We start from the raw sequence: 21,259 nt of genomic DNA on the forward strand, positions 1-21,259 counted from the left end.
ACCATAAGAAATAGGAGCAGGAGTAGGCCATACGGCCCCTCGAGCCTGCTCCGCCATTCAATAAGATCATGGCTGATCTAATCATGGACTCAGTTCCACTTCCCTGCCTGCTCCCCTTATCCCCTTATCGTTTAAGAAACTGTCTATTTCTGTCTTAAATTTATTCAATGTCCCAGCTTCCACAGCTCTCTGAGGCAGCAAATTCCACAGATTTACAACCCTCTGAGAGAAGACATTTCTCCTCATCTCAGTTTTAAATGGGTGGCCCCTTATTCTAAGACCATGCCCTCTAGTTCTAGTCTCCCCCATAAGTGGAAACATCCTCTCTGCATCCACCTTGTCAAGCCCCCTCATTATCTTATACGTTTCGATAAGATCACCTCTTATTTTTCTGAATTCCAATGAGTAGAGGCCCAACCTACTTAACGTTTCCTCATAAATCAATCCCCCCATCTCTGGAATCAACCTAGTGAACCTTCTCTGAACTGCCTCCAAAGTAAGTATATCCTTTCGTAAATATGGAAACCAAAACTGCATGCAGTATTCCAGGTGTGGCCTCACCAATACTCTGTAGCACGACTTTCCTGCTTTTATACTCCATCCCCTTTGCAACAAAGGCCAAGATTCCATTGGCCTTCTTGATCACTTGCTGTACCTGCATACTATCCTTTTGTGTTTCATGCACAAGTACCCCCAGGTCCCGTTGTACTGCAGCACTTTGCAATCTTTCTCCATTTAAATAATAACTTGCTCTTTGATTTTTTTCTGCCAAAGTGCATGATCTCACACTTTCCAACATTTTGCACCATCTGTCAAATTTTTGCCCACTCACTTAGCCTGTCTATGTCCTTTTGCAGATTTTGTGTGTCCTCCTCACACATTGCTTTTCCTCCCATCTTTGTATCGTCAGCAAACTTGGCTACGTTACACTCAGTCCCTTCTTCCAAGTTGTTGATATAGATTGTAAATAGTTGGGGTCCCAGCACTGATTCCTACGGCACCCCACTCATTACTGATTGCCAACCAGAGAATGAACCATTTATCCTTACTCTCTGTTTTCTGTTAGTTAGCCAATCCTCTATCCATGCTAATATATTACCCCCAACCCCGTGAACTTTTATCTTGTGCAGTAACCTTTTATGTGGCATCTTATCGAATGCCTTATAGAAATCCAAATATACCACATCCACTGGTTCCCCCATCTGATCCACGGCGACCACATCTGCAATAAGTATTGGTAGCTCGAGGAACTTCGGCTCAGAGTTGATGAGCTTTGTCTGAGCTTCAGACACTGATACATCAGGGAGGGGGGAAGAGTTACTTGAACGTTGTGTTCCAGGAGGCAGTCACACTCCTTAGGTTAAATACTTCAAATTTGGTCTGTGGTCAGGGACAGGAGAGTGTGACTATGACTGAGGTAGGTATGGGGATCCAAAAGGTAGTATTGGAGGAGCCTCGACCCTTGCATTTGTCCAACAGCTACGGGAGGATGAGCAAACTGACCACAACACCGTGGTACAGGGGGTCATTCAAGTTGGGGGAGTAAAAAGAAATGTAGTAATGGTAGGAGATAGTATAGTTAGGAGCATAGATAGTGTTCTCCGCAGCCGAGAGCATGCATCCTGAAGACTATGTTGCCTGCCAGGTGCCAGGGTTAAGGCTATCTCCTCTGAGCTGGAGAGGGAGTGGGAGGGGAAAGATCCAGTTGTTGTGGTCCACGTGGGTATGAACAACATAGATAGGACAAAGAAAGAGGTTCTGCTGAGGGAGTATGAGCAGCTAGAAGCTAAATTAAAAAGCAGAAAAACAAAGGTAATAATCTCTAGATTACTACCTGAGCCACGAGTAAATTGGCACAGGGTAACTAAGATCAGAGAGATCAATGTGTGGCTCAAAGATTGGGGTGGGAGAAATGGGTTTTGATTCATGGAGCACTGGCACCAATACTGGGGAAAGAGGGAGCTGTTCCTTGGGACGGGCTTCACATGACCCATGCTGGGACCAGTGTCCTGGCAAATTGAATAACTGGGGCTATAGATAGGGCTTTAAGCTAAATAGTGGGAGGGGGAAGGGTTCATAAGGAGAAATTGAAAAAGTTAAAGAACAAAGAGAAGGCAATAGTGCAGGGTAGTGATAGGGGTAAGATAACCAGATGTTCCCATGCAGGTCGGGGCCACCACACTGCTCCTAGGCCACTCCTTTTATGGCCCGACCTAGGAGCATCATCATCATAGGCAGTCCCTTGGAATCGAGGAAGATTTGACTCCACTCTAAAAATGAGTTGTTAGGTGGCATACCACGAAAGGGTACAGTGCGAGCTGGTGCAGGAGTGCGACGGCTGTGAAGAGGGCGACTGGATTGGACGTCACCATAACCCAGGTCCGTGATTGGAGTGTGGGCAGGAGCGGCGAGGTCGGAGCGAAGGAGCGACGAGAGATTGGAAAGCAATGTGATCAAGGCCCAGGAGAGGCGAGAGTTCGGAGCCCAGAAGCGGCGTGGGCCCAAGGGCAGCATGGGCCAGCGCATACTGCGATCCAAGCTCGTGTGGTGGCTGGTGTGCAACGGCCACCACATGTTAAAAAAATCCACTCAAAAAACATCTTCTACTCTTCAATATGCAGTTCAGGACCTGGAATATTAGGTCCTTCATTGAAACACCTACGAACTCATCCCTTTTTGGCATGGAAGCAAGTCATCCATCCTTCGTTCGAGGGACCACCTAAGAAGAAGAAAGTAGAGTCAGAGTAGAGAACAATGGTAAAAAGACAACATTAAAAGCTCTTTATCTGAATGCACGCAGCATTTGTAACAAGATAGACGAGTTGATGGCAAAAATAGAAATAAATGGGTATGATCTGATAGCCATTACAGAGACTTGGATGCAAGGTGACCAAGGCTGGGAACTGAATATTCAGGGTTATTTGACATTTTGGAAGGATAGGCAGAAAAGAAAAGGAGGTGGGGTTGCTCTGTTAATAAAGGATGAGATCAGTGCAGTAGTGAGAAATGATAGTGATTCAAAAGATCAAGATGTAGATTCAGCTTGGGTGGAGATAAGAAATAATAAGGGCAAGAAGTCACTGATGGAAGTAGTCTATATGCCCCCTAATAGTAGCTACACTGTAGGACAGAGTATAAATCAATAAATAATAGAGGCTTGTAAGAAAGGTACTGCAATAATCATGGGTGATTGTAATCTTCACATAGATTGGACAAATCAAATTGACAAAGATAGCCTTGAGGACGAGTTCATAGAGTGTATTCGGGATGGTTTCTTAGAACAATACATTGTGGAACCAACTAGGTAGCAGGCTGTTCTAGATCTGGTACTGTGTAATGAGATAGGATTAATTAATGATCTCATAGTAAAGGATCCTCTAGGGAAGAGTGACCATAGCATGTTAGAATTTGAAATTCAGTTTGAGGGTGAGGAACTTGGGTCTCAAACTAGTGTCCTGAACTTAAATAAAGGCAATTATAAAAGTATGAAGAAAGAGTTGGACTGGGAAACTAGATTAACGGGTAAGACACTAGATAAGCAGTAGCAGACATTTAAGGAGATATTTCATAATTCTCAGCAAATATATATTCCAGTGAGAGAGAAAGACTCCAAGCGAAGGATGAATCATCCGTGGCTAACTAAGGAAGTTAAGGATGGTATCAAATTGAAAACAAAGGCATACAATGTTGTGAAGATTAGTGGTAGGCCAGAGGATTGGGAAATTTTTAGAAACCAACAAAGGATGACTAAAAAAGCAATAAAGAGAGAAGAACTAGCAAGAAATATAAAAACAAAAAGTAAGAGCTTAGATATATAGGCCCCAAGTTTCCACACGCGGCAAAACAGGCGCCCCTCCGAGCTGGGCGCCCGTTTTTCGCGCCGAAAACGGCGCCTGAAAAAAGACGCGCTATTCTCGAGCGCTTTGCAGCTCGATGTCTGCTTGGCGCGGCGCCCAGGGGGCGGAGCCTACCACTCGCGCCGATTTTGTAAGTAGGAGGGGGCAGGTACAATTTAAATTAGTTTTTTTCGTGCCGGCAACCCTGCTCGTGCGTGTTGGAGCGTTCGCGCATGCGCAGTCTGAAGGAAACATTGGCACTCGGCTATTTTAAAAAGTGCTGCAGAAAAAGTGAAAATTTGTTTATTGAACCCTTGCAAAGGCTTGTATTTTAATTTTCTTGATATTTCTGTGTGTGAGGGTGAGGGAGTGCATTCTGTAATTAAAGATAGACTGTGATAAACGGGACACATGCACTTGTTTGAGACTATTCAAATTCTTTGTAGCTGTTCAATTTTTAAAATTTTTTAATAAAACCACATTGCCCTTCCATGATCAGCACTGAGGCTTCTTGCAGCTTTCTCCCCCTGCCGTCGGTCGGGCCCGACGGCAAATGGCTGCCTCAAGTAATGAGGCTTCCTGCAGACTTCTCCCTGCCTCCACCCCCCCCCCCCCCCCCCCCCCCTGCCGTCGGGAACGGCTGCCTCAAGTAATGAGGCTTCCTGCAGCCTTCTCCCTCCCTCCCCGCCCCCCCCCCCTGCCGTCGGTCGGGCCCGACGGCAAACGGCTGCCTCAAGTAATGAAGCTTCCTGCAGCCTTCTCCCTGCCTCCCCCTGCCGTCGGTCGGTCCCGACGGCAAACCGCTGCCTGAAAGGCCTGCCTGAAGCACTTTCACACAGGTAGGAACATGATTTATTTAATCTTTTCTTTGCTTATAAATTTTTATTCAGGTTGGATTTATTTGTATAATATTTGTATAAGTATAACTAAGGATTTATTGTAGAATGTAATGACTTCCCTCCCCACCCACCCCTCCCCCCCCCCCACCTCATTCCCGACGCCTAATTTGTAACCTGCGCCTGATTTTTTAATGTGTAGACAAGGTTTTTTCAAGCCTACAAAAATCTTCACTTGCTCCATTCTAAGTTAGTTTGGAGTACGTTTTCACTGTGGAAACTTTCAAATCAGGCGTCAGTGGCCGGACACGCCCCCTTTTGAAAAAAAAATTCTGTTCAAAAGTGAAACTGTTCTACCTGACTAGAACTGCAGAAAACTTAATGTGAAGAATTCCGATTTCTAAGATACTCCGTTCTCCACCAGTTGCTCTTAAAAATCAGGAGCAAATCATGTGGAAACTTGGAGCCATAAAAAGGTAGAGAGTAGTTAAAGTAAACGTTGGTCCCTTAGAGGATGAGACTGGGGAATTAAAAAAAAAAAAGGGGGGGGCACTGGGAAAAAAATTATTTTGGAGTGTGACCCCCCCCCTTGCAGGGGGCATTTGTTTAAAGTGCACAACTAAAATAGTTGAGACTGGGGAATTAATAATGGGAAACAGGGAAACGGCACACTTTGAACAAATAGTTTGTATCGGTCTTCACGGAAGAAGACACTAAAAGCATCCCAACAATAATAGATAATCAAGGGCTATAGGGAGGGGGAACTTAAAACAATCACTATCACCAGAGAAAAAGAACTAGGCAAATTAATGGGACTAAAGGTGGACAAGTCCCCTGGACCTGATGGCCTGCATCCTAGGGTATTAAAAGAAGTGGCTGCAGAGATAGTGGATGCATTGGGTGTAATCTACTAAAATTCCCTGGATTCTGGAGAGGTCCCAGCAGATTTGAAAACCGCAAATGTAAAGCCCCTATTCCAGAAAGCAGGAAACTATAGACCAGTTAGCCTAACATCTGTCATTTGGAAAATGCTGGAGGTTATTATTAAGGAAGTAGTAGCAGGACATTTAGAAAACCATAATGCAATCAAGCAGAGTCAGTATGCTTTTATGAAAGGGAAATCATGCTCGACAAATTTTTGGGAGTTCTTTGAGGATGTAACGAGCAGGGTGTATAAGGGGGAACTAGTGGATGTGGTGCATTTGGATTTCCAGAAGGCATTCAATAAGGTGCCACATAAAAGGTTACTGCACAAGATAAAAGTTCATGGGTTGGGGTTAATATATTAGCATGGATAGAGGATTGGCCAACTAACAGAAAACAGAGAGTGGGGATAAATGGGTCCTTTTCAGGTTGGCAAACTGTAACTAGTGGGGTGCCACAGGGATCAGTGCTGGGGCCTCAACTATTTCCAACCTATATTAATGACTTGGATGAAGGGACTGAGTGTAATGTAGCCAAATTTTCTGCTGATACAAGATAGATGGGAAAGCAAATTGTGAAGAGAATACAAAGAATCTGCAAAGATATAGACAAGTTAAGTGAGTGCGCAAAAAATTGGCAGATGGAGTAAAATGTGGAGTTGGAAAACTTTGGTAGGAAAAAAAAACAACAAATTATTATTTAAATGGGGAGAGATTACAAAATGCTGCGGTGTAGAGTGATCTAGGGGTCCTTGTACATGAAACACAAAAAGTTAGCATTTAGGTATAGCAAGTAATTAGGAAGGCAAATGGAATGTTGGCCTTTATTGCAAGGGGGATGAAGTATAAAAGTAGGAAAGTCTTGCTACAACTGTACAGGGTGTTGGTGAGACCAGTTTTGGTCTCCTTATTTAAGGAGGGATATACTTGCATTGAAGGCAGTTCACTACGCTTATTCCTGAGATGAAGGAGTTGTCTTATGAAGGAAGTTTGAGCAGGATGGGCCTATACTTGTTGGAATTTAGAAGAATGAGAGGTGATATTGAAACATAAGATTCTGAGTGGGCTTGACAGGGTAGATATGGGGGAATCTAGAACTGGGGGCATGGTTTCAGAATAAGGGGTTGCCCATTTAAAACGGAGATGAGGAGGAATTTCTTCTGAGTGTCATGAATCTTTGGAATTCTCGACCACAGAGAGCTGTGGAAGCTGGTTCATTGAATATATTTAAGGTGGAGATAGACAGAATTTTGAGTGATAAGGGGGTCCAGGGTTATGGGAGCGGGCAGGAAAATGAATTGAGGCCAAGATCAGATCAGTCATAATATTGAATGGCAGAGCAGGCTCGAGGGGCCAAATGGCCTACGCCTGCTCTTATTTCTTACGTTCTTATTTGGGCAGCACTGAAATCCAGTTGGTGTTGACCTGTCTCCAGCAGGCAATGCATCAATTTAAACCAGAGCAAGTATTTGTGTTCAGTTTTTGTCAGATACAAGATGTTTCACATCAAGCAAGGCAGAGGAGAGTGCTTAAAGGCGGGTACCACTATCAGCGGTGGTCTGATACCAATAAGTTGTTATTGGGTTGACTTAATATAATAAGTAATGCAAAATGATATTCCGTTTGTTCCAGCTACTAGCATCTAGTGGGCTGTGATGCTTTTGTATGTAAAACTGCACATATTCATATAAATAGTGATATTGGATAGACTGGTGAAATATACGTTGTGCGTAGAGATACATTAGATATCTGTGAGGAAATAGCTATGGTTGAGTCTGAGATATCGAGGTCCACAGGGATCAGGAACTATTTGGTGCAAGAAAACTTTGGTTGATCAAGATTTCAAGTCCTGGCCCTGGAGAGCTGTGCTGGTATATACAGTAGGGTAGTCCTCTGCATTGTACAGTTGTTCTATTGCACTCTTGCTCTCTGACTACTAGTCAGTTCTGTTTTTATCTATGCGCTAGATTTGTCTTTGAATTTGGGAGGTTCATTGGTAAAGGAAATATCAATGAGAGAATGCTATTACCATATTCAAAAATATGAATTCAGTAGCATAGATAGAAGTAACACTGACTTCTGGGGGCTGAAATTCAGGGTCTCGGTAAGACCCGTTGCCACCCGTTTGCGGCGGTCAAGCGGCGGAATCCCATGGCTGCTGCTTTGCCATCAACTGGCCACCACAACAGAAATTTGGCCCGGGAGGTTTTGCGGCAGTGTGGGCCACAGCCCCGATCAACAGACTTTCGTGGCGGTATGGGGCTTGCAGCTGTGATGACGCAATCAAAGTGCGCACTGCTGCCATTCTGCCTCCGAAACCATTTCCAGCTTTAAAAAGCTGGTCCTTTTACTGACTGCTCCCACCAGCTTTTAGGGTTGGTGCACAGTGATTGCCAGCTGGTGTGTTGAGAGGTTTTTTGTTCATCCAAATTTATCAGAGCTTTTTGTTCAATATTTCAAAAGCAGCAGCAGGATTCTGAAAACTTTTGCTGAGTGATAAAAATGTTTTCCTGTCTCTCATTAGTCGTGGCCGGTGGGAATAAATCTCTGCTGCACAGAGGGTCGTGCCTCCACTCAAAATGGGCTCAGTTTTGGCAGGGAACGCCTGCTCCAGATTATCAGAGGCCGGGAGGCACGCAGGAGGAGGCATCGCGTCACCAACGAGTCATCAGGCAGCGGGCAAGGAAAGCAGCAGCCATGCTGCCCAAGATGTAGAAGGGCCTGCAGATGTCAACGTCCAGAGGCTGGACAGCAGGGAGATGGCATGAGGCAGAGGATGAGGTACATTGACTCCCCTCGCCAAATAGTGGGTGACGAGCTTTGCCAGCAGCAGTCTGCAAAGGCTCCACAACATGATGAGGAAGAGAGAGAAGGCACCCATGCAGCTGGCATGGGAGGAGCCCAGCACATACCTCTGCCAATGAGGCCCTATCGTCCTAGGGTCTACCGGCGTCCGTTCTCCTTCCTGCAACTCAGCAACAAGCTATGTGTGTGGAGGCTAAGATTCACGAAGCACATCTTGACCGAGCTCTGCAATATCCAGAGGCCAGATTTGGAGTCTCACACAAGGCTGAGGACAGCGCTCAGTGTGGAGACCAAAGTAACGATGGCTTTGAACTTTTATGCAACGGGCTTGTTCCAGTCTGCAAGTGCAGACATCTCGAACATCTCCTAATTCTCCGCCCGTCGCTCCATCCGGCAGGTCACCAATGCGCTGTACAAGCGAAGAGTACAATAAATCACCTTCCCCTAGACCAGGGAAAAACAGGTGGAGTGCCAGGCTGGATTTGTCCGGATTGCACGGTGCCCCAGGGTGCAGGGGGCCATCGACTGCACACATGTCGGACTGAGGGCGCCACAACACTGTCCCGAACTGTTTATCAACAGAAAGGGATACCACTCCCTGAATGTTCAGTTGGTGTGCGACCAACAGCGAAGGATCCTGGCAGTTGATGCCAGGTATCCAGACAGCGACCATGATGCCTTCATCCTGCGCCAAAGCAGTGTGCTTACTTTCTTCACCAGCCCAAACCAGAACTGTGGGTGGCTGCTTGGAGATAAGGGATATCCCCTGTCCACCTGGCTGCTCACTCCACTTCGCAACCCTAGGACTGCAGCTGAGCATGCCTATAACGACGCTCATTCTGGGACCAGGTGCATCATTGAACACTGCATTGGCATGCTTAAACAAAGGTTCCGTTGCCTTGACCGCTCTAGTGGCGCATTGCAGTACCTGCCTGAACGGGTCTCCATCTTTGTGGTTGTCTGTTGCATGCTGCTTAACCTAGCTGTCATGAGTGGACAGCATCTCAAGACCGAACCGGCAGTACCACCGCAGGAAGAGGAGGAGGAAGAGCGTCCTGAGCCACCCAGGAGGCATCGTCGCTATCCCAATCCTGCAGGGGAAGTCCAGACACATCTGATTGCTGCTCGATTCCGATAATTTCATCCTCACATGACCCTTCAAATTCTACTTTCCATGGCCATCCCAATGAGTTCCTTGATGCATCATTGTCCATCATCACATTATACAGCTGCGCAGATATAGGTGCAAAAAAATAAAGATTTAATTCATAATCAATATCACTCCCAACAACTAACAGAACAATAAACAGTGCAGAAAAGTAACATATAAACATCATTTGCCACCCTTTTGCATTTCCAAATAACCCCTCATGCTCCCTACCCTATTACTTCGCCTCAGTGTCTCCCCTGTGGCTGCCTCCTGGGTCTGGGAAGGCTGCTGTCTTCCCTGTGTGGAAGCTGCAGATGTCCTTCTCGAAAGCCTCGAACAACTTTGGGTCTGGAAGGCTTGGCTGGGGACTGATCATCACCCTCCTGGGAGGGTTCAGCCTGGCTTGACTTGGGCGAGGCCATGCGTGGAGGCATTGGCAGATTGATAGGTCTGGGGCCAGGAATGCTGCGATCCTGAGGGAGCGCATCACCCATATCTTGCCCGAGGAACCTGAGTCTCTCCCCAGGGGTGGCACAATATCACCACCACCAATCTGAGGGAGCTCAGGTCGGTGTTGTTGTGCCACACCGGAAGGTCCCCTGTGGCCCTTGGTGGACCCAGCAGCGAAGGTAACACTGAGGTCTTGAGTGGCATCGACCCAAGCCTGCATGAGAGCAGCCAGAGTGTCAAAGTCACCAGATATGACAGCACTTGGATGCTCTGTCGACTCTTGCAGAGCCGCGGCCATCCTCTCCAAAGCAGCACCGATACGCTCGTTCCCTCGCGACTGTGATGCAATGGCAGCTGTCACATCACCTACAGGTTGCGGCATCACACCTGGATCCGCAAGGACATTCTGGGAATCCACCATCGCCTACACACTGGCTCCATGGAGTGCGCAGAGCTGCCGACAATGCGGGAGGCGGACTCCTCCACGCTCCTCACAGTCTCTCTAGCATTCTTGCCAGTGCCCCCAACATCTGTGAATCCATGACCTCCACCCTTGTCTCGTACGTGCAACATCGATGGGCTCATCTGAGTCCTCCTCAGCAGCATCTGAGGTTGCCTAGCCCCGTCACCATGCTGCAGCCCGCTATTCCTCATTGCAACACCCAGTGCAGACCCCTCTACGATACTAAATACATCAGACCGCGCACACCCAGTATCTGAGCTGTGGGTGGAAGCAGTGACGTGGTGCTCAACACTATCCTCTTTCTCTTCATCATCACTGAGGTCGCCAAAAAATGAAGTCCGATCAAGGGTGTCAGCAATGCTTGAAAACTCTGTCTTCAGTGCTGTCAATATGCTCGACTGGCTGGCACTCACAGGGGTCTCCTCCAGGCCTGGTGACGGTCCTTCAGCAGGATCCTCTCCCTCGCCTCGGCTGCCACTCGGCCTTTCATCTGCAAGCATCAATGGGAGAAGGCCTGTCATGATACTTTCAGAGGCAAAGGCACAGTAGGTGCTGCAGCATTCAGGAAGAGATAGCATTAAAGAAGGGCCTTCACTTACCCTCATCGGCATTGGCAGTGCCCTGGGCCACAGGGAAGGCACCATGTCTGCAGATGAGTGCCTCGACCCTCGCCTCCAAGGGTGTGAGGACTTGTATGTCGGCCTCGCCACCACCAGTCCTCCTTTGCTCAAAGCGATTATGAACAAGTTTGGCCTGCAAAACAAAGAATAGTTGGTTTGTAGCACCGTGATGATGCATCACATGAGAGGCCCTCCATTGCAAACATACACACACATGAAATGCTGTGTCAGTGACTAAACAGTGAAGGTGGCAAATAAGGGAAGGATGAAGGAGAGACTCGCAGATGGAAGGTTAGCATTTGGTGGAACAGGTACTCACTTTCATCAAATGAATGATGTAGAAACATAGAAAATAGGTGCAGGAGTAGGCCATTCGGCCCTTCGAGCCTGCACCGCCATTCAATGAGTTCATGGCTGAACATGCAACTTCAGTACCCCATTCCTGCTTTCTCGCCATACCCCTTGATCCCCCTAGTAGTAAGGACTACATCTAACTCCTTTTTGAATATATTTAGTGAATTGGCCTCAACAACTTCCTGTGGTAGATAATTCCACAGGTTCATCACTCTCTGGGTGAAGAAGTTTCTCCTCATCTCGGTCCTAAATGGCTTACCACTTATCCTTAGACTGTGACCCCTGGTTCTGGACTTCCCCAACATTGGGAACATTCTTCCTGCATCTAACCTGTCTAAACCCGTCAGAATCTTAAACGTTTCTATGAGATCCCCTCTCATTCTTCTGAACTCCAGTGAATACAAGCCCAGTTGATCCAGTCTTTCTTGATATGTCAGTCCCGCCATCTCGGGAATCAGTCTGGTGAACCTTCGCTGCACTCCCTCAATAGGAGACCAAAACTATACACAATACTCCAGGTGTGGCCTCACCAAGGTTCTGTACAACTGTAGTAACACCTCCCTGCCCCTGTACTCAAATCCCCTCGCTATGAAGGCCGACATGCCATTTGCTTTCTTAACCACCTGCTGTACCTGCATGCCAACCTTCAATGACTCATGACACCCAGGTCTAGTTGCACCTCCCCTTTTCCTAATCTGTCACCATTTAGATAATAGTCTGTCTCTCTGTTTTTACCACTAAAGTGGATAACTTCACATTTATCCACATTATACTTCATCTACCATGCATTTGCCCACTCACCTAACCTAGCCAAGTCACTATGCAGCCTCATAGCATCCTCCTCGCAGCTCACAACTTAGTGTAATCCGCAAATTTGGAGATAGTACATTTAATCCCCTCATCTAAATCATTAATGTACAATGTAACTAGCTGGGGCCCCAGCACAGAACCTTGCGGTACCCCACTAGTCACTGCCTGCCATTCTGAAAAGTACCCACTTACTCCTACTCTTTGCTTCCTGTCTGCCAACCAGTTCTCAATCCACGTTAGCACACTACCCCCAATCCCATGTGCTTTAACTTTGCACATTAATCTCTTGTGTGGGACCTTGTTGAAGGCCTTCTGAAAGTCCAAATACACCACATCAACTGGTTCTCCCTTGTCCACTCTACTGGAAACACCCTCTCAAAATTCCAGAAGATTTGTCAAGCATGATTTCCCTTTCACAAATCCATGCTGACTTAGACCTATCATGTCACCTCTTTCCAAATGCACTGCTATGACATCCTTAATAATTGATTCCATCATTTTACCCACTACTGATGTCAGGCTGACCGGTCTATAATCCCCTGTTTTCTCTCTTTTTTTTAAAAAGTGGGGTTACATTGGCTACCCTCCACTCCATAGGAACTGATCCAGAGTATAGAATGTTGGAAAATGACAATGCATCTGCTATTTCCAAGGCCACCTCCTTAAGCACTCTGGAATGCAATCCATCAGGCCCTGGGGATTTATCAGCCTTCAATCCCATCAATTTCCCCAAGTTCGTCCTTTTTCTACATTGGGTCGGTGTCCTATTATGGATGGAGGTCCCTGACACCTCTTCTACAATCTCCCTCCAGACATTACTAAACTGTTGACGAGTTGGTCTCCCTACATCTGGGTAGAGGACTCGCCTCCTTCCCTCCAAACCTTGCATCAGGGTCTCCAGCTTGGCGTCGGAAAATGTTGTAGCCCTTCTTACCACAGCAGCACCAGCCATCCTTGTACACCACTAATTCCCTCCTCAGGGCCTAGCTGCAAACCCTTGCCTTTCAGAAGGCCAGGAAGCAGCTGACTCGTTGGCTACCAATCACCCTGAGGGTTAATTTCCCTGTGGGAATACCGCCCCAATTAATCCACCCACACTGCTGCAAACTAGCGCTGGAGGACATTTTTGGGGCCAAAAAGCCGAATTTGGATCCAATGGCTGCCGCAATGGGGATGGGGGGGGAGGCGTTAACGCCGCCAGCTTTCTGGCAGCACTGAATTTCGGCCCCCTGGTCTCGTGCCAGACATTCCACACACTGACTACAGTTGAAGAGAGGAAAGCGAGAAAGCAACAGCCTGGTGCTGGAGAGTAATTTTAATACAGTTTTACGCAAAGGACTGAGACCATGCCTGAGTTTTATACAACAACACGTGCTGTAACCATTCTATTCTAACACTTCAACAACCATGGCTGAGTTTCATACAACAACACTCCACTCTTTCTGTATAATTTGATGATAGGTGCCAGAGCAAGCCTGACGGCGGATGAAGGCATCAGCAGCATGGAGCTGGTGACATTTTTATTTCTGATTGAGGAAAACACAGAAATGACATTATGGTCACATTTAAAACATCTCCAATTGCCATTGTGTACTGTGAAACTACTGCAAACTATGTCACTGTTGCTGACTTAATTTTGATCAAAGGCCCTTGTCACAACTGTTGTCTTGTTTTGCCACAGAATACACCATTGAATCATGAAAAAATGGGTTTGTACACGGTGATCTGTTTTTACTTGATAGTTGCTGAAGAGGTCAAGCACCTTTGCATGGAGAGGTAAAAAAACTGCAGGACCTTTTTTAAATAAGACCCTTTCTCTTGTTATATGCAAGCAGGGACGACCTACTTCCATTCATCATTTCTTTTGCAGAGCAAGTAAAGAAAAGCAAGTAGCTCTGAATCCCACTTCAGTCAATATCCCACACCCTGGTACGCGTGTGGATCAGCAAATGTTCTGAGAGCCACAGGCAGAGAGATGATGGGCCAGCTAGAGACTGTACTGAGAGGATGGCAGGTTGTTATTGAATGAGATGAAATGGTAAAAGGTCCTTTATCTTATCTTGTGATATATTGCAGTTACACAATGGCATTGATTGGTTTAGAAAACTTGCAGACTGTGTCACTAGTAAAATGATTATCTTTATTTTGCTATCTGAGGTCTCCGAATCATTTTTGGGATTCAGCAAAACATTGTCTCGTCAGCGTCCTGGTTAAATTCGGCAACAACAACTTGTAGTTATATATGTAACATAGAGAAACCTTGTGGAGGTGAGGGGTGAAGCAGTCATTAAGCATGAGTTGGGAGATGACTGAAGTTATGTTTGAACGGGTAGATTTTAAATAACTTTTAAATATGGAGAGAGATGTAGCAAGGGGGAGGAGTTAGGTAAGTTTACCCCAGAGAGCATAGTGGATGGGTTGTCGTCAGGAGATGGCGATGAGAGAGTTGGCATTGATGCTTTGGAAGAACCAGTGGCAGGTGCTGCAGTGAATGTAGTGGAGGATGCATAGGTTGGAGCAGAGGGAAACCCTGGGTCCATCCTCTTTCGCTGATGTTACATAATAGAAGATATAAAATGCAGCGGACATGAACAGGTGACTTTCGCCGTTCACCTCGTGTACAGTTGCCTAGAGACTTTTCACGGGCTTGTCCGCAGGGCTTTCTACTAATACAGCCTCTCTTTCAGCACAGCGCCCTCCACAGGGGATCTGTAGCGTCTGAATTGGACAACCAGCAAGACACTTCAACCCATCAGATTGAAGTATCCTCATTGAGACATGCAGACTGCAAGCCAGGAAGTAGAAAAACAGGAAATATAAATTTAAATCATGTACAGGAAGCAAAATAAAGATTGGTAAATGCAAATGAGAGTAAGGCAGAGAAATAAGAGACAACAGAAAAAGTAAAAGAAAATCATTTTTATTCAAATCTGAAACATTAATTTTCTTACGAGGGAATGAGACTCCATAGTTGCAAAATAAAATTTTCAGGGCCAGAGAGGTTGTTCAGTAATTATCACTTATTACACCATTGAAAACTCTCTCACTCCTAAATTCTCCATCCCTAACTATTTCAGCCGTCTTTAGTGCAGAACTAGTGGATAAGTACCCTAAGTTCATGCCATTATAGTGATTTTCTGGGCCGAGTCTATCGGCGAGGTCTACAACAGCACATCCTGTGGAGGAGCAGGGTATCTCTGACGGCAACTGCTGGATCTCCACATTTAGCTGTATGTGCGGACGCCAGAAGCTGCTGTCCGATTTACCCTATACTAACGACGAGCCATTAAAGTTGCTGTGTAGGACTAGTCTGTAAAGAAGTTAAAATTGTGAATCTTGATTTGAAATGATTGTTTATTAAATTCTGAAAAATGTATATTTACTTGCATGTTTTATCTGAAGTTATTATACATTCTGATCGCATGGTGCTTGTGAAAGCAGTGCATTGATATTAACCAGGGTTCCCTGATATAACTCTGCTTGTACGGGGATCAAGGCAGGTCAAAGGTTGAACATTTTTCTTTATTGTGTTTGTTCTACAATAGACTGATGTGGGCAGGTTGTTACCCTTCATGGTCAGTGTGTGGGTTGCTGTTCCTTGAGCTTCATTGGAATAGTGTAGGAAAACACGGGTCAGAGTGGGATGGAGAATTAAAATAGCAAGCAACTGGAAGCTCAGGGTCACGCTTGCGGACTGAGGTGTTCAGTAAAGCAGCCACCCAATCTGTGCTTGGTCTCCCCAATGTAGAGCTGACTACATCATAAGCAGCGAATACAATATACTAAATTGAAATAATTGCTGAGGATTGATTGTTCGGGGTCAGAGAGGGGAAGGTCCGAGGGGGACAGTGAAAACACGGCAAAGGGTGAGATTTGAAGGAGCGATGGGTTCAGAAGAAAGTGAAGGGGAAGAAGATTCCAGAGGGGCGTTGGTATCCAAGAGTTGTTGAAGCTTGCAATCCTTGACACCTGAAAGGAAGATAAAAAGTTTTTTGTTAAAGCGGCAGATGAGGCGAATAATGAAACGGAACTGCGGACCAGCACAGCTGAGGTAGTGAGTGGTGCTGCTGAAGAGAGAGGTCGAGAGCATACATGTGACGGTGTATAGCGTTGAGCATGGATCTCTGGAGGCAGCGAGAGCAGTAGTTTGAAGAACACTGAATATCATGGAGATTTGTGTAATCATGGGTGGATCCAAAACATGATGGGTGAAATTTTAGTTGGAATCCATAAGTTGGAGCCAGGGACAGTTTCTGAGGAAAGAGATGTGGCTGTGAAGGCAAGTTTTTGTAGATATCTGATCAAACATGAGAAGGGAAACCGAAAGCAATGAAGGTGAACAAGGTAAAAGAGACAAACGGAAATCCAGTCTGAGCAGAGAAGTTCTTGAAGTTGGGCATTCCTGGAAGAGAATTCTGTGAATAGTTGTATCTTGAAAATTATTTTAATAGGTGTTTGTTGTAAACATTTAATGAGATTATTCTATGTTGCAGCAGTGCCACCAAGAGGCTCCTGCTGGTGTTGCAGTGCTGCTAATAGTTCTTCACATTGCTTCTGGAAAGAACTGAAGTCCCGATTTTAGCCTTGGCAGGAGTGCGTTGTGCATGGGCTGGGCTGGAAGGAAAGTGCGCAAGACTATGCCAGAGTGAGACCCGGGCTATTCTAACTCCCGAGCCTCCTTTTAATTTCTGACATTGGAGTCCTGCCCACAGCCGGTGGCAATAATGCAATGGCCGCCGGACGGGAGCTTGCAGGTCGCTGCGGGGGACCAACCTGTCTCTAGTACCAACAACAGCATTTCTCAGGATGCTTATACTGGGGCCATGTGGGCTGTGGGCTCCACTATCTCCTCCGCCTCGGAGGACTTCCCTTGCGCCATGCATGTGCTGCATTCTGCTCTCCTGCAGACCAGAGGAGTGCTGAGCCCCTCTGCTGTAGGCCTATACACCTTATTTGTAGGATAAGGATGACTATGAGCTCCCCTCTTCCTCTGTGCATTCCCTGCAGCTCCATGTATTCCTCGTACTTGCTCCTCCTGCTTCTCCTCTAACCGGAACGGAGTGGCTAAAATGATTCCCAATTTCTGATGAAGCTAATACTTCCTTGAGCTTCCTCAGGTTGTGCAGCAACTGTAGTTTAAAAAAAAAACAACCAAATACTGCAGAAAAATGCAAACAAGATTGCTACCAAACGATTCCAGCAATCCAAGTTACAGCAGACGAGTGCCCCTTTAACCCTTTAAGTAGTTTTCAAACTGGCCATTTTCTGCCTTGCGCTATGCATTGTGATCAGCGGTGTCAGCACAGACTTGCTCCAACTAAGTGTCGGGGAGCTAAATACATCATGGGACCCAGATTTGATTATATGCATGAGGCTCCGGCCTGTTTTATGTTTAGCCAACTTCCTGTCTGTGGTGTCACATTCCCTTTAATACCATGTGCCTTAATTGTATTAACAATCCACTTGTTTGGCAATGTATCAAGCGTTTTTTGAAAATCCATGTACACAACAGTCATCCATGAAATTTCTTTTATCAATGCCCTTCCATAATTTCCTCAAAGAACATTGCTTATTGTTGAAGAAGGAGTTGGAATGTTTCAGGGTCTGTGTACTTGAGTCTGTGCTTTAATATGGTCAGGTGTTTGTGTTACGTAGCTGTTTTCCAGTGGAGAGGGTTCTGAGGGCTTTTTCCCAGTTGGGGTCCTGAGAGATTTGTTGTGATCAGAGAAATGAGCAATAATGATAATGGGGACAGGGAATCTTTTTGCTGTTTCTGTGATGGGTGGGTGGGATAAATGAATCAGCATGGTCTTGTGTTCAAGATTTATTTGCCGTATCACTGATAGTCTCCATCTCTTCCAGGTACAGGCAGAAGGCTGTGACGATTCCAGTGTTACATTTGTATTACATGATGAGGATCACACTCTTGGGAATTCCCTACGATACATGATTATGAAGAAGTAGGTAGTTTTCCTTTGTTTAATAGAGTAGTTGGAAACTACACTGCTGGAAAGATTGGCCAAGGAGTGACCATTCTACCAATAGACCCCCTCAACCCAGATCCATGGTTGGAAAATCAAATCTCTGTTCAGAAAGATACTGCTTTTTTTATTCTTAAATCCTATTGGAGCGTGTGAGCATACTTGTCTGTGAAACATTTGCAGTCAAATTATTATCTTTATTGCAATGGTACTTGTTTAGACGGTTATCATCTTCATCTATAACTGATGTCCTCCCTCCCTCACTCTCGTTCCCTCCCTCACTCTCGTTCCCTCCCTCACTCTCGTTCCCGCCCACACCTTCCTCTCTCCCGCCCACCCCCTCCCTTCCTCGCTCCCTCCCTACACACTCCTTTCTCCCTCCCTACACACTCCTTTCTCCCTCCCTACACATTCCTTTCTCCCTCCCTACACATTCCTTTCTCCCTCCCTTCCTTCCCCCTCCCTCCCTCCCTTCCTTCCCCCTCCCTCCCTCCCTTCCCCCTCCCTCCCTCCCTCCCTTCCTTCCCCCTCCCTCCCTCCCTCCCTTCCTTCCCCCTCCCTCCCTCCCTCCCTTCCTTCCCCCTCCCTCCCTCCCTTCCTTCCCCCTCCCTCCCTCCCTCCCTTCCTTCCCCCTCCCTCCCTCCCTTCCTTCCCCCTCCCTCCCTCCCTCCCTTCCTTCCCCCTCCCTCCCTCCCTCCCTTCCTTCCCCCTCCCTCCCTCCCTCCCTTCCTTCCCCCTCCCTCCCTTCCTTCCCCCTCCCTCCCTTCCTTCCCCCTCCCTCCCTCCCTCCCTTCCTTCCCCCTCCCTCCCTCCCTTCCTTCCCCCTCCCTCCCTCCCTTCCTTCCCCCTCCCTCCCTCCCTCCCTTCCTTCCCCCTCCCTCCCTCCCTTCCTTCCCCCTCCCTCCCTCCCTCCCTCCCTCCCTCCCTCCCTTCCTTCTCCCTCCCTCCCTCCCTTCCTTCCCCCTCCCTCCCTCCCTTCCTTCCCCCTCCCTCCCTCCCTTCCTTCCCCCTCCCTCCCTCCCTTCCCTCCCCCTCCCTCCCTTCCTCCCTTCCTTCCTTCCTTCCCTCCCCCTCCCTCCCTTCCTTCCTTCCTTCCTTCCCTCCCCCTCCCTTCCTTCCTTCCTTCCCTCCCCCTCCCTCCCTTCCTTCCTTCCTTCCCTCCCCCTCCCTCCCTCCCTTCCTTCCTTCCTTCCTTCCTTCCCTCCCCCTTCCTTCCTTCCCTCCCCCTCCCTTCCTTCCTTCCCTCCCCCTCCCCCCCTTCCTTCCTTCCCTCTCCCTTCCTTCCTTCCCTCCCCCTCCCTTCCTTCCTTCCTTCCCTCCCCCTCCCTTCCTTCCTTCCTTCCCTCCCCCTCCCTTCCTTCCTTCCTTCCCTCCCCCTCCCTTCCTTCCCCCTCCCTCCCACCCGCCTTCCCCCTCCCTCCCACGCGCCTTCCCCCTTCCCCCTCCCTTCCCCCTCCCTCCCTCCCTTCCCCCCCCCTCTCTGCCTCCCGCTCCCTTCCCCCCCCCTGCCTCCCGCTCCCTTCCCCCTCGCTCCTTCCCTCCGGCTCCCTTCCCCCTCGCTCCTTCCCTCCGGCTCACTTCCCCCTCGCTCCTTCCCTCCCGCTCACTTCCCCCTCGCTCCTTCCCTCCCGCTCACTTCCCCCTCGCTCACTTCCCCCTCGCTCCTTCCCTCCCGCTCACTTCCCCCTCGCTCCTTCCCTCCCGCTCCCTCCCACCTCCCTTTCCCCCTCGCTCCCTCCCACCTCCCTTCCCCCTCGCTCCCTTCCCCCTCGCTCCCTTCCCCCTCGCTCCCTTCCCCCTCGCTCCTTTCCCCCTCGCTCCTTTCCCCCTCGCTCCTTTCCCCCTCGCTCCCTTCCCCCTCGCTCCCTTCCCACCTCTCTTCCCCCTCGCTCCCTTCCCACCTCCCTTCCCACCTCCCTTCCCACCTCCCTTCCCACCTCCCTTCCCACCTCCCTTCCCACCTCCCTTCCCACCTCCCTTCCCACCTCCCTTCCCACCTCCCTTCCCACCTCCCTCCCTTCCCCCTCGCTCCCTCCCACCTCCCTCCCTTCCCCCTCGTCCCTTCCCCCTCGCTCCCTTCCCCCTCTCTCCCTCCCACCCACCTCCCTTCCCCCTCTCTCCCTCCCACCCACCTCTCTTCCCCCTCTCTCCCTCCCACCCACCTCCCTTCCCCCTCTCTCCCTCCCACCCACCTCCCTTCCCCCTCTCTCCCTCCCACCCACCTCCCTTCCCCCTCTCTCCCTCCCACCCACCTCCCTTCCCCCTCTCTCCCTCCCACATTCCAGGAACAAATAAAAATAAATATAGGATCCTAGAGAGGAAAATGAATCCAGAGCCATTCATAATGCAGGGATAGCCATAGGAGAAAACTAAAGTGAGGCCACTGGTCTGTGCAGTGAGAGCTACTGGAGGAAAGTAAATCAGGGTTGGGCCAGTGAGCTGGGAGAGACAAATTAAGTGGTGCAGTGGGGAGAGAGGGTTAGTGTTTTGTTGGGAAGTAGGAGATAGAGGGGCTGAAATTGCCCCTTTCTATAAGGCCCGTAGTTGCCTGTAAGCAGCAGCCACGGGTCAGTGCGGATTGGCCGCCGAGTCTCCGCAGAGGGTGCCGCCATTTTTGAAATTTCCCTTCCTCAGTTTTGGAGTGGTGTAGGGGACCGCTCCGCCCATTTTCCTGCCACGGCATGCATGTGCCGACCCCATACCGACCGGCGGCGGCCTCTTCCCGAAACTGCCCCTTTTGAAAATTGTCCCGCGGGAGTGTCACCGGTCGGTGCCAAGCTGTCGGTACCCTTTCTGTGGCTTGGCGGCGTGGCCCCCCCCCCTCCCCCCTTAAAGGGGAGGTGGTGCTGCTGACGACTCCATGAATTTTTTTCTGCCGACTACCAGGTCGGGCTGACAGTTATGCCTGCAGATTCGGCCGGGCTGCCAACAGAGGTAGCCTGACACACCCTCTTGGGTGCCAGGTTGTTGGCCCGGCCGAAAACCCTCCCTGCTGGCCCAGTGTTTGCCACTGAAGTGGCTGCAGAGTTCA

At 48.3% G+C, this 21,259-nt stretch overlaps 1 protein-coding gene across 1 annotated transcript in view; it reads left to right on the forward strand.

The window, feature by feature from the left end:
* Positions 1 to 21,259, forward strand: part of polr1d (RNA polymerase I and III subunit D) — a 35,993-nt gene that overhangs the window by 682 nt on the left and 14,052 nt on the right. Inside the window, exon 2 of the mRNA XM_070882971.1 lies at positions 18,110 to 18,207. Coding sequence (XP_070739072.1) covers positions 18,110 to 18,207 — 98 coding nt within the window. The remainder of the gene's footprint in view (positions 1 to 18,109; positions 18,208 to 21,259) is intronic.

This window comes from Pristiophorus japonicus, chromosome 6 (assembly GCF_044704955.1).
Source record: "Pristiophorus japonicus isolate sPriJap1 chromosome 6, sPriJap1.hap1, whole genome shotgun sequence".
Lineage (NCBI taxonomy): Eukaryota > Metazoa > Chordata > Chondrichthyes > Pristiophoridae > Pristiophorus > Pristiophorus japonicus.